At 40.1% G+C, this 14,565-nt stretch overlaps 1 protein-coding gene across 1 annotated transcript in view; it reads left to right on the top strand.

Annotated features, from left to right (window-relative positions):
• Positions 1 to 14,565, top strand: part of LOC139151845 (xanthine dehydrogenase/oxidase-like) — a 57,465-nt gene that overhangs the window by 14,793 nt on the left and 28,107 nt on the right. The window contains exons 3-5 of the mRNA XM_070724860.1: positions 1,218 to 1,314; positions 2,147 to 2,255; positions 2,870 to 3,058. Coding sequence (XP_070580961.1) covers positions 1,218 to 1,314; positions 2,147 to 2,255; positions 2,870 to 3,058 — 395 coding nt within the window. The remainder of the gene's footprint in view (positions 1 to 1,217; positions 1,315 to 2,146; positions 2,256 to 2,869; positions 3,059 to 14,565) is intronic.

The following is a 14,565-nucleotide window of genomic DNA, read 5'->3' as shown; positions in this document are numbered from 1 at the left end:
GCATCGCAATCTGGTATGTTCCCTACCTCTAGATATTATTATCAGATGTACGCTATACATGTAACGTGTGACTCAGAAGTGCTTTAGTCAAATGGTCATTGCGGTCAAAATGATGGTAGCATGGTAGGCTTGGTTCAAGTCTGTTATTGAAATTCATCTCTCGTGTATATGTGATCATTTGTGGGAAAATATTTGAGTGTGGACGGTGGTGAACGCAATTCAGGTAGGATAGATATGCAGACTTCACGCTTAGTTCGCCAGGAGCAATTAGTGATATTTGTTGTCACGAAATTCAAACATCTTTAGTCAATTTAAAAGATGCCAATGGCAGCTATACCAAACGACCGTGACTTATTTTTGTTTTCATTGACTTGAATATAATATAGATTTGTAAGCCGACGATGGTGTAACTCACTGACGTGACACAGAAGGATGTAAGATCGAAGGAGATGATTCCAAAACGTAAACTGGAGCACAACGCTCTCAAAAACATGTTCATGTAAATTGGTCACTGCAGCGTATTACATCAGATCACGGTTTTCCTAATTTGGTCATTCAAACTCCAAAAATAGTTTGTACCTCTTAACATTCAATAACTCACTACTATCTGGCAACCTGAAATTCTTTTGATTGCGTTGAAAAAGGGATATCGATATTTACTTAGGTAGAAAGCGACTCGGGGACACATATTAGGTCTCCCAAACGTTTCCAATTCTTTGCTGATCTACCACTTAGGAGGGCGGGCTCTTTGAAAGCTCTTAGAGTAAGGAAAATTTTCACCATCTTAGTTTTACGAAAGTTGAACATTTTATTTTTCCCGTATAGTTAACACATGGTGGTCATTTAGAATTCCAAACATCGGTAAATGTAAGTTAATATCATTCTCGCGAGCCAGAGCATGATTTCCGCTCCGCAGACCGACGCAAAAATCTTTAACGCAAAGCTGTTGCCGTAAAGGGGTGTGTGGTTTACGACAATGAGTAATTTGTTTTCTGGAATCAAAGTTTGCACGGTGACCCCTGATTTCTATTTTGCTTTGGTAAGAGTGTGACTAGAAGTTTCATTGAGGAAAGTTTGAGCAAAAGTTTAACTCTTTCACTTTCGAGGCGCATACTACCTTAAGAGTGTATGCCAAACAGCAATAATGGTGTCGGAAATAACATGCGCGAGGCTTCAAGTTTTCAAAGAATGTCAGTTTCCTTGACAACAGTATACAGTACGTCTTCGGGGAAGCAAATACAGCTGTGGTGAAGGAGGCTGTGGTGCATGTACTGTTATGTTATCAAGATATGACGACCAACAGAAGAAGATATTGTATCCTTTAAAACCATAACTCCGTTGGTTTCCCATGAGCTCTTGAAGTCATTGTTGTTAAGATAGAGTTACTAAGCAACGTGACTCAGCCATGCTTGAAACTTTATACAAAGACAACGTACTGTGAGGTACATGTACTCGTTAATTTATTTTGTGATGCAATCTAATATGGCCGTCAAGCGGCCATTTTGTTATGATTTTTATGTCTTGAGCCACTGGAAGCAATTTTTCCCCAATGTGGAAATACCTGATCTCATTCAAAGTTGATATAAGCTCACGGATAATGCACTATGACATACACATGCATGCCAACTTTCGTCGCCATACGATCCAACATCACTGGCAGGCGCCCATTTTTTTTCGAGTTTTGAGCCATTGTTCTGACATAAAAGAGCATATTCCATGAAAAGGTTATGCAAGGACTGTGTACTTGGATAATAATATATGTGATACCTATTCGTCATCTGAGTGTCATGGTCATATGAAAAGAGATGTTTGCGAACACCACTAAACACCACGCAACACATTCGCAATTCAATCAATGACATATCAACGCCGATGGCGTCAATAAGTAAAACCGACATGTACGTCACAAATAACCAAGATGACAGTGCGCAGATATATACAAGCGTAGTAGAAACGTGAAATTCTCACAAACCAAGCTCGTACATAAATACTGCACAAGGATCACTCCACTTTACAATGATTGCACCAATAATAGACAGGAAGTGTTACAATTGAAAAGCGACTGACAGCTTCCTAAAACAGTTGATCCAACGGCAACTATATCATCCACGGTGACTTATTTTTCCTCTATGCATTACACTTAAAGACACCATGCAATCAATGCTTGCTACACGCCGATCTGTGCCGTCCATGGAATGGCTGTTACAACGGTAGAAGGGATTGGGTCGACAAGAACTAAACTACACCCAGTTCAGGTATAGTCTCTCATGGTTACAGAAGTGAGTTACGTCGTGACGTTCTTGTTACCACTTTTTCCGGTACATAAATTGGTTATTTTTAGGGGATGACTTTATTCTGATTTGTGAAAATGAAAATGGAATTTGCACGTATAATTTTTGGGCCAATATTCTTAGTTTTGGTCAAAACATCTATCTGAACTGCATGTCCGGTGGCTTTAAAAGTGGGTATACAGGCACTTATGGATTACTGATTTCTTCACATGTTGATGAATTCTGGAAAAATTGTCGTTGCGTTAATTTTCTCATTCGCTTTCTAAGCATCATATCCCCCGATACTGCTCGTCCGGATAGCTTTCGAAATTTGTTTGAAATTCTCTCTGGCTGACTTTCTTCTGCCCTCTCAAAATGATAGAGAATATTGAAGTTGGACAGGTGGTCCTTATTTCTTATGTCAATTGACAGCTGTTTCCGATGCGACTATATTTAATTTTTGGGTGCAATGATCAGATGATTATTTTCATTATTGTTTCACATTTTCTTTTGAAAACTTTATTAATATTAACATTGCATTCTTTCTTATCATCAAAACTTTATTTGTTAATTCATTGCTTCCTTTGGTTTCAAATCAGGAACGACTGGCAAAGGCCCATGGATTACAATGTGGATTCTGTACACCGGGAATGGTAATGTCCATGTACACATTACTGAGGAACAACCCATTGCCAAACAGTGCTGACATTGAAGAATCTCTTGTTGGAAACCTGTGTAGATGCACTGGATATCGACCGATAATAGAAGGATTTAACACGTTTACACAAGTATGTGTACGGAACTATCTGGGATTTTTGCATTGAAATGCATTCGATTTATCTGGCATTGTGTCTTATTACTTGTGAGAGTAAATGTATAAGATTATCATATACCTACATTCACGTGCCTGTGTAAAGCTATGGAAGAAAGCGCCCTCAGATCCGTGCATTTTTTTATGTATCACGCCCCGGCCCGGTGCCCAAATATGGGCAATCGCGTGCATTTCTGAACTATTTCGATTCTGGTTACTACGCGCGTTGCTATCTGCAAACGTTCCATTCGTACACAAAGCCAGCGCGAGATTAGGAAAACGTCTGCTCACTCAGATCGTAGTTGCGCGTGGCGACAGTAGGGCCGTGCTGGTGACATCGGCTTTTATTTCTAAATTCTAGTGAAATCCTGTGTATACTAAGTGCGTGCCTGTTCAGTAAAAATTACCAGAAACTGACAACACGCTTTTGTCCTCCATACACCTCGATTTCAGCCTTGATCTCTGTTGGTCACGTACAGTACGGATGTTGCTTTGCGCGTTCTAGAATTCTGCAGGTAAACAAATGACGTCATTATGTATGTCAATCCGCGACGGGAAGCGGTCATCGTATTTCTGAAAAACTTACACAAATGGCGATGAATCTTTGATATCGCACGCATTTTTATCTCCTAAACAATGTTGAATATTATGTAAACTACATATTTACCATTTCATAAGGTATATGATAAAACCTTTACGGCCCTGATACGGTTTTTGCGGCCCTTGGTCGTACGGCGTACGGGCCCTCGCACGCTCGGGCCCTTCCGCCGTACGACCTCGGGCCGCAAAAGCCGTATCAGGGCCGTAAAGATTAATTAAAAGTAAATGTATGCACAAAAATAAATTTCAACAACTTTGAGGCAAAGTATTAACTTTAAACATACTTGGGTGAAAGCTATTGCAATGACACAAACAATCATCTCACTGTCTTTGTTCTTCTATTTTTCCCCTTGTGTCTACGACAATTTTAATATTTTGATATTGTTCCATTGACCTTTTAGATTATTTATTTGAAGTCTATTGGGCGTGGCGGGGTTACCGATTCCATGTACTCATGCATTCAGCCAGTTAATGACAATTTTACTCACTGAACGTGTCACCTCCTTAGAGTAGTGCCGCAACTGAAAAGTTTTTCTGCTTGTTATGGCTGGTTTTTATCATCAAAATACTATCTAAGATGAACATTTTCTAAGAATAAGCACTATTTTGAGAGTCGTTGTCCAAAGTAACACACTGGCGTAGGACGCGTAGATACATTGCTGTACGTGCAGGACTGAAATGATGGTATTTTACTCATGTTGTGATCAATGGAGATATGTGTATGAGTGAAACATTACTACAGTACTGAAAGGCTAGGACTATTTAACACGATTTGAACTGATTTTGGATAGTGAAGAAATGTGTGTTTAATTTGCAAATGTAAGTAGTAAAGAAGGGTGGTCAACTGGATGAAGTAAGAATTTTACACCCCATTTTATTCATTTATCTACATGAAGTGAAGGAAAATTTAACCATCCATGTAACTAAAGTGTGACCCTGACCTATATACGAACTCACGCACGCGCAACAGTGCATTGTCCTGAACTAAGCGGGGAAATTCCCTGCTGAGCATGTTTATACATGTACGGGAAATTCCGTGTGAGTCATCACCATCAAACTAGCCTATATAAAGGAGCTTTTTTTACCCCCGTTGTCAGTCAGTCGCGGAGTCTAGCTGATGTTGAACACGAAGTTCCTATCGGGGCGAACTTGTTCACCTGATAGATAAAATTTTAGTAATTTCCTCTGAACTTAAAATGTGACGGAAGACCATTACTTCAAATAATATGAGACGTTTCAGATGAATGGTACTGATATCTAAAGTGTTCACTCTTTTATCTCTACGTACAAATGTAGTTCCTAAGTCGTTCTCTATTCTATTCCACCAACAAAACATTCAATACTCATTTCCCCTCCCCGATCTTTATCAATACTTATGATAATATCACAAGTTGTTCTGTTATCTGTTTTCATAGCATAATATCCAACCAAATCGTCAAATCATCTCCCGTAGCTAACTTTACACATCTAATGAGAACTGTACCATGTTGAAGTATTTTCATATTATCAGTCATCTGTTGATTTACTGTCTGTAAAGTTAATTCAGCTGCCTCATCACCGACACTTTTAAGACCCAGTTTCTTTAAAGTTGTGTCCCAAAATAATCTAACTGGAACTCCGCTAGCTGTATACGAGCAATAATTCTCCCCCTCGTTTATCCACCTTCTTAGTGTATTATCTGCCTTCATTATTGTTGAAAGAGGACTAATTTTAAGGTGAATCGGTATACCAAGAAGTGCAATGTATGGATTCGTAGGAGTAAGCCAACTACGAAAATCTAACAATTTATATTTGTTTACATTGCTATCAAAATAAATCACATTCGGAGTTCCTGGTGGTTCAGCAACCAGCACACCTCCTGCAATTTCACTACCCAATATATCTAAGATGTTACGCGGCACATTATAAGGCATGAATTTCTGACTAGCCGAATCCCATGTCAGAGCAAAAGGAGTAGAATCATTCGAAGCCTTTGTGGCGTCAATTACAGTTTCATCAATGTCTGTAAGTTTAGAAAATTCTACAGCATGCTCGTGGGAGGTGGCCGCACCGGCATTGGCTAAAACGAAATATTTTTCGCGGTCTTTATAACGAAGGACGTAATCCTTATTATGATTAGCAGCCATCTTAGTATTATTGTTAACTTTAACATCACTCAGATCTTCGAGCTCAAGATTTTGCATACGAATTGTACCTAGACCGAAGCCACTTGGATCAGACATACTCCGTAGGGACCTATATACAGTGAAAATTAAAATAATACCTTGTAATATACAATACACAGTCATGGCTTCAGCTATAGGAATGACAGTTCTCGGTGCTGTATTAAATGCAACGGCATTCACAGGAGGAAATATTATCGGACAAAAGCTTTCTGGGAATGGTGAGGCTCTTTTGAAGAGAAAGTTCGACATGATAAAGCATTAGAAAAATTTGAACATGATCGCAACGTCTGGTCAGAAAAAAGATTACTACAGGCTGACTGGGAAAGAGAAAATCAAGCAAAGGATGCGCATGCTGCGGCAGAATTAAGAGATACAGATGCAGAAATCCTGGAAGAAGCAGAAGCGGTGCAAAGCAACTCTACGTCAAGTCCAGCGCAAGCGTTAGCGCAATTCTCAGATTATTATCAACCCAGTCCTGAGCAAAAGAAATATGAGATGATCTATATTGCTGGAGGATTGGTCGTGGGATGGTTTATCTTCCGATAGGGTTACACCGGTAGGGGCCCGCTTCGGGACTACAATAATTCAATACAAAAGCTAATTGGCCAGTTATTGAAATCGATCATGTTCCCATCCTGATCTGTTATCCAGATACGCATTGAATTCATGTAATCTCCCCCTTTTCTCAATGGCATAGAAATTGCTCCGTTTTTAAAATCGTAAGTAACCTTTTCACTTATTTCTCTCGTATCCGGATGGGAAGTATTGTAAACAGTTCGATACTTTCCCCTGTATGTATCCTCCGGAGGCACCCGAACCAAATGAAACATAATTTCCAGTAACATCGACTACATCTGAATGAACTATATATTTAGTGACTGTTAAAAAATCCACTTTCTTCGGACTCATAGTACTTTTTATAACTGGGTTGTCCTCAGGTTTATCTGAAAAACCAACTACGTTGGCGAAGCTACCTGTGGCATTGAAATAGACTTTAATATCTTTAGCCAAAGTTAGATAAACATGGTTTGTCGGCAGATGTTTTTCAAATTAATTTTTTGCTTCAACCCGATTGCTTTGTTTAACGTATCGATATTGTAGTTACCTGGACGTATTGATTTAGTCTTCTTCGGTTGGTCACCTTCTTGATATTTTATTACATTATTCGTCGATGTTATGTTATGCCATGAATTATATAGTCCGCACTCTAGCAGTCTTATCTTCGTAAACTGTGTCGTGTCAATACAAGGGTAAAAATTAACAGTAACAGGTTCACCTGTTTTGCTTTCAATCCAAATGATCATCGTTGTACGTTGTATGTATATATTACTAAGTATAAATGTTCGATGAATAATATCCGAAGGTGCCCATTACGAAGTATAAGGTTCTGCAGGAATAATATTTTCTGTTCAAGGAGATCTTTGTTGCTACCGCGGCAGCAGTCGCACCGCCTAATTTTGTCAATCGAGTCAAATTTGGTCGACTTGGATCGCCAACCTCTATTTTCAGAAATTTGCTGGAGATCATAAGATATCCCATCGCAAGTCCTGCGATTACAATACCATCGTACATTGTGTTTACAACTGTTTTAATATCCATGATTGCTGACTAGTATATAAAATAAAAAATAAAAATAAAAAATATGGGGAGTTAATCCATCTCATACAATGTAGAGGAGCTGGGTCCTCCCTCCCCCTCCCCTCCTCTGGAACCCCTGTCGGAACTGTTCCGGATGGAGCTGCTACGTGCTCTGTTTTTTTCGCTTTCTGTGGAGGATCTTTCCGGACGGAACAGGGGGTATGTCGAGCACGCCCCCAATATAGCCCTAATGCAGTCAATGAAACTCCCACAATTCCTAAAACAAGATAACATTTATTATACCAGCGTGAATTATTATCACACTGTTCTTTCATTGTAGGCGGTAGGTCTGCTACCGCATCATTCCCCTCCCCCCCTCTCCCCCCCTCCATTGCTTTTAGTTTCTTCTCCCTGTTTTGCCTGTTCCATTCCGCTAATTTCTTGCCCGCAGCAACTCTCCCTGGATGCTTCGGCGGTAACGTCATTTTCTCTATGTTGCGCTGTGTCGGAGGTGCCGGTGTTGGTGATAGGATCGTCCCTGGTAAGGTCGTCCCTGGCGGAGCCGTTTGCTGAGTCGTCGAAGTTGAATCCATTTATTTCAGGTACTATATTAAACCCGATTTTTTTAAAATTTAAATGTTTACCCGTAATTAAACGGTGGAAATTAGAGCAATCAGGGCCCCACGTGTAAGCTATCCGTCCTGATAATTGTTTTATTTCACTGTTTAGAATAAAATCCTTTTTAAGATCAGTGGCATAGTTTTCTCGGTCATCGATTGGAACTACCTGACTGATTGCACGGGCTCCTAGATCTATGAAACTTTGAGTGATGGTATCACTTATAAGAGAACTGTATTTCGCTTCATAGACTTTAAAGGCTCGTGTTATGAATTCATCTTTCCACGTTTCCACTTCTCTAACTGTAAACTCCTTACCAAAAAATAACTTACTTTGACCACTTGCGATGACACAGAGTATTTTTTCACGTTTTGTCTCTATTATGGATTGAGCGTCCGAAGGCACCGAAGGCGCCGAAGCCCCTTCGGAACCGTTCCGGTAGGGCGCTGCCATATTGCCGCTGCCGATGACTTTATTAAATTCTCCATTGTTTGCAGTATGTTATCTATTCTTAGTAAAAAATAAAAAATTCGTTTAAACCTGAATCCGAAATAAAGTATTAACATAGTCTGGAATGTTAGTACCCCTAACAGAACCGTACCGATAGGGATTCCAACAGGGATTCCGGGAAAATTCTCCTCCATTTAAATCTATATGTATATAGAAACACGAATAATGAGTACAGACCTATTCCCAGTTGCTTTTCAATTGAATAAGACGAGCGTACCGACAGTACAGCATGCTGATATTCCTTCCAAACCGAACGGGGGAATAAAACCTATTCTCATGGACTTAGAAATATATGTAACGCCGACAGAAAAATTTACTTTTCATCCTCGGGATGTGTTCAAAGATAACGTAATCACTCATCGATCAGCGAAAGAAAGTAATGTCTGGCTGGGCAGCCCAAAGATGAAATACTGGGACCAGCAACTGAATTTCGCTGTATGGTGTAGCACTACTGGTTGTGGTATATCATTCGTCCATCTCTTTGATAAGAAATTTCCGCCCCAAATACGATCATTCTGCCGTTTCCATGTATATTTTACAATACGTCGTATCCTTCACGAAATGGGCGTTGCACTTCCAGACGATACCCCCACCTTCAAAGCGGGCGACAATCCGTACAATCTCGTCCAATATGAACTTCTATGTACTGAATTTGGAAATATAAGTCCAACGAAGTCCGACTTTCGTTATCGAAAAGGTCAAAATAAGGGTCTTGGTTATGGATATGAATATTACACTAATCGTGGCCCTGTTCGACAGCCAAAAGCGATATACAACGGTCATGACTTTTTCCTCTCCTCCGACGGAGGCGTTTTCTATACACATACAATTTTTGGAAAGAAAAAACATGTACTGCCCGACAAAGACAGACCACACTATTATTTCTTCCGAAATGATGGATCGGAGGGACAATATAATAGTTTCATTCCTCTGAAGGGAGACTCGGGACTAACAAAGGCCGGTCTCGCTCGCCTCAATGAAAGCCTTGAAGCCTACGTATATTGCATACTCGGCGCACAAGCAAATATTCGCAGTACCATAGTAGGTGATACTGGCAGTGCAGAGCAAGTAAGAAAAGAATTCGGCGTTCTCCTCGAAGATGAAATTCGTAATACAGACAAAGTAATTAGTTATAGGCGATATCAAGACACAATAATGAATACTGGTGTCAAACTTGATATGGCAGTTTCGCCCAATTTACTTCTCTTACCGTCTGAGATGGTCATTCTTTCGGGCCCGGCGATCTCAGGTTATAATAATGAATTGCAATACGCAACAGAATCTATGTCCTTCGGGGTGAACGGTGATATAAACACGGAAGTTCGAGAAAGTGCTGTACACGAGATGGAGGGGGGAGATCCTGTGAAGTGGCAGGACGAGCCCGGAGAGTCACCTCACAATGACACGACTCGGGGACCCCCTCCCCTCCCCCCCCGGAACGGGCAGCATCTGCAGACCCTATTCACGAATATGGTAAAATTGGTTTGTTATCTTTAGCAATATTCATTACTATTGTAGGTACTGGAATAAAGTCACTAACTATATAGTTCATTCAGATGCTGTCGATGTGACTGGGTTTCATCTAACTCGAACCAGTAACTTAAAGAACTAGAAGAGATTCATTAATTTACAGTATATAGATCCAGAGGAAATGTCAATATACGTAACCCCACCATTCAACATGATTATAACTGGACCGACATATTCTGGCAAAACAGAATTTATGTTGGACCTCCTCACCGGTCCGTACTTAAGGAAATTCGAATATGTGATATTCATTTGCCCAACATTCATGAATAATAAAGCGTATAATAGAAGATTCATTTTCACCGATGATAATGTGTTTATATTTCCAGTCGGACTCGATGCAGTGGATGATACATTAACCTACGTGCATAAAGAATGGGCCGGCACGAACACTTTAATAATCCTCGATGACTGCGCCTCGTCCAAAGATATGAAGAAGCGCAGTAACGTTTTAGTCCAACTTGGTTTCAGCGCAAGACATGACGGATTATCTGTCTGGGTTCTGACTCAACAATATACTAGTATTAGTAAACCATTCGGGAAAACATACAGAGTTAGTACTATTTTACACACCGAACAAGATAGACAACAAAACTATTATAAAAGAATATGGAATGGAGGTGTCAGAACGGGAAGCCGTGGGCCTAATCAAGCAATTGAAAAGTAGGCCATTCAGTAAACTAGTATTTCGTTTACGGCAACCGTACGACATAAAATTATTCGTATAATATAACAATTATGGAAGCTGAAGCGAAGGTACTCTTAGAGAATTATATTACAACCCGAAAACTGGTTTTGGAGGTGTACAAAAATTGTATGACGCAGCACGGGCCAGCGGACTCCACGTCACTAAGAAAGAGGTGAAGGACTGGTTAAAAACTCAGCTAACTTATAATCTACATAAACCGGTACCTCGTTCTCATGCTACGGGCGGCCGATGCGTTTTTGTAACATCGATAGACTCACAGTGGCAAGCAGACCTTGTGGAATTCCCTGCAGCATTCGCAAAAGAGAATCATAACATTCGATACATGCTAACAGTAATCGATGTACTCAGTAAATATGCCTGGGCTAGGCCAATACAGTCAAAAACGGCCGATGACACTCTGAAGGCACTACAAGATGTGATTAAGAAATCTGGGAGAAGACCCGACAAACTTCAGACAGATGAGGGGCGGGAATTTACTAATCGAAAAATGCAGGGGTGGCTCCAGGAGTCAGGCATTCACTGGTTTCACACCTACAGTGACAAAAAAGCTAGCGTCGTTGAACGTTTTAATCGAACCCTCAAGACGATGATGTGGAAATACTTTACATACAGACAGACACGAGAATGGCTTTCTATTCTACCAGAACTTCTTGAGAATTACAATAACACCGTACACGGAAGTATCAAAATGAAACCCAGGGACGTAACAGAGGAGAACGATTGGCAGGCATTTTATACACTATTCGGTCCTGAGTTGGCAGCCGGGGGAGCTAACCCTGAATTCAAGCCGGGAGAACGGGTTCGAATTACAAAATACAAGACCACTTTTAAGAAAGGATATTTACCAAATTGGACAGAGGAGATTTTCGTAGTTTCAAAAGTTGTGTACGCAGCTGGCTTGGGAACACCACCAGTTTACAAAATAAAAATCTGAATGGAAGAGGAAATACTCGGCACTTTCTATTCTGATGAACTTCAGAGCGCACCTTCAGAACGCGACGAGCTGTACAGAGTAGAACGAATTTTGAAGACGAAAAAAATTAGAGGAAAGAAATATTATCTGATAAAATGGAAAGGTTATCCAGAAAGTTTCAATAGTTGGGAGCCGGAGGAAAATGTTATTAGTACTACGTAAGTACTTCGTAAGTTCCTGTCCATGGTACTACGTAAGTACTTCGTAAGTTCCTGTCCATGGTACTTGTCAAGTACTACGTAAGTACTAACGTAAGTATTTACGAAAGTTATTCAATAAGTACCATGGAAAAAGTCTTAATTTCTTGAAAGCCGAAAGTGTCAGTTTACCACCCCACTTCCACCCCCACCTGGCCAAGTATTTATCATGTACTGTCGTAAGTAATGTTCACTTACTGCATCTTTTTCGGCCGTATGTGGATGAGGTGGTACCCCCTCGGTTCCTGAACATATTAAGTTTGCAAGATCTTCAAAACGACTTCTCATGTTACCACAGTCCGTTCTTTCGAGTCCCCCTTGTTCAGCTTTATCGATAAGTTCTGGTTGAAGTATAATGTACACAACTGACTTAAGCCATAGACAAGTAACTTCAAAGTCCGGTGTTACAGAACCGTAGGGTTTCATAATGTCAAGTGCTCGTAGGTCAAACGAAGCATTATAAGCACACACAGATTCACAAGCGTTAAGAAGTTTGTGTAGGTTCTTTAGTGAGACTCGAGGTTGTTCTAGTTGTTCTTGACCAGGTGGGAAGTACGCTTTTTCAAGTTCCTCCTCCTTGAAACCGTCTATTAAAAATCCCTGGCTGCCGCTATCGCGTGAGCTGCCCCATGCAATTCCAAAGTCAAAAGCTCGTGGATATTCTACTGGTCCGACTGTCTCGTATCAATTGTTGGATTAAGTATATTCTTGAGAACGAGGGGGTAAGAGCGTTCCGAATTACCAAACATGGAAGCCTATAGTCGTGGCAAATTTCTAAGAAAGTCCTGTTTGAACTTATTGTGAATCTCTTCTAGTTCTTCTAAGGCGGCTATTTCGTACGACCTGGCTCGAGTCAACACATTCCGCCTGCAATAATCCCAAGGCATATCTTTGAATATGATAATGAAACTGGGTAAATGGTCAAATGCTCTAGAAACAATCTTTTTTTCTTCCGTTGCCACGGAAACGCCCCGGATTCGAGAAAAAGTCAGATGTTGAATTATGGAAGAGTCACAAATAATGTATTGTTCTGAAGGGAGGGGGTTTCCTCCCTCCTCCTCCCAGCCTGACATTGTAAACTAAGCGTATGTTCTATAAACTGGTTCTGAAAATCAGCAATCGAAACGTGGGTGACACGCCATTATAAAAGTCGGCAATGTTGCTGGAAAAACTAGTGTCAAATTCTGGTACGTGATACGGATCCAAATTTATTGCATCGTAACTCTTACCACTTCCAGTTGGTCCATTTATGAATATGTATGACATTTTAGGATACTATATCATAGAAAAAAATTTTTTTAAAATTTTTTTTATTAAGATATATACGATAAGACAATGACAATCCTTTCTATTTCAGATGCAATAAAAATACTTGAAACCGGAGAAAACATCAAAATTGATGATGGAGGCAAATTAGTATTTGGTGAATATGTAGATCCTTTCATATACGTAGACAGTGAGCTAGAAGTAGTTTTCAACATCGGACCTAAATATGGTTCGGGAGGAGATCCAGCTACATGTGATGGGGTGTGTGTCAGTTGGCAACTGAGTCTTCAAAAGTTTACTGATTTAATAATATCCCGTACCCTAGGTGAAAGTTTCGATGCATCTACTGCTAAAAGTTATGCTCTAAGCCTGGCCGCTCACTCCAAGAATACTACTGGATTTTACAATCCATCTAAAGTGTATCAGAAGCGAGGGAGCGAGGCACAGCCGGGCATGAGGTATTTTAAATTTCAGTTTAAAAGAGGGAGAGGGAGAAATCACGATTTCGCTACATGTATTGATATGGTTCAAGAAATTGACTGCGGTTTTAAAACAGTGAGTCCGTTACTACCAGTCCGAGAAAATCCTGCTATTGTACCTCGTAATATCCGAAAAGGTAGTAAGATAGAATTCTTAGCATTTAAACCGCGCTTAAGTAAGCGTGGCCTTTCTTTCACTGTTGAGAGATTAATATTTTGTGCTGCGCCTAATAAACCAGAAATTCAAGATGTGGAAGAACTAGTCGACTTAGAAAGATTAGGTGAGATATATAAACAAATAAATGCTGACAAAATATTATAGTGGATTTTGATGACCTATCATAGAATAATTATTTTTCATTTTTAAAATTTTTAGGATAGTATATATCATAAAGATTATTATGGCCCGTCGATTACATACAGCATTCAAGGGAGAAGTTTTACGAAAAGAATTTCCTGAAGTCAAGCGAGTCAAGGATATCGGGGAACTGGTGGATATTGAAGATATGGTTAAAGAAACGGAACGAAAGATGTACTCTGTTTATACCGCAATGGAAGTCAAATTATCGGATCCGAAAACTGGTAATACACAACCGCGTTCATTGTATGTTAAATTAAATGATACATACACAAAAGATGTAAGAGGATCGGGATCGGATGTGGGGCAACAATTAATAGATCGCTACGATCGTATGCTTGATACAATTGAAAATGTTGAGGGTTCTGGTCTCGTTCTCGAGGAGATACTTAATTTTGAAGTAATTCTAGTAGAAGTTTTACTCGGGGCTGGCCCGGGGGCTGGCGCAGTCCAACTTCCCAGATGGTTAAAAAATAAGCATTGTGTGAGCGATCTGGTGCTACC

The sequence above is a fragment of the Ptychodera flava genome, chromosome 15 (genome assembly GCF_041260155.1).
Source record: "Ptychodera flava strain L36383 chromosome 15, AS_Pfla_20210202, whole genome shotgun sequence".
NCBI lineage: Eukaryota > Metazoa > Hemichordata > Enteropneusta > Ptychoderidae > Ptychodera > Ptychodera flava.
Note: the sequence above shows the minus strand (reverse complement) of the source record. Positions and strands in the feature narration are given on the sequence as shown.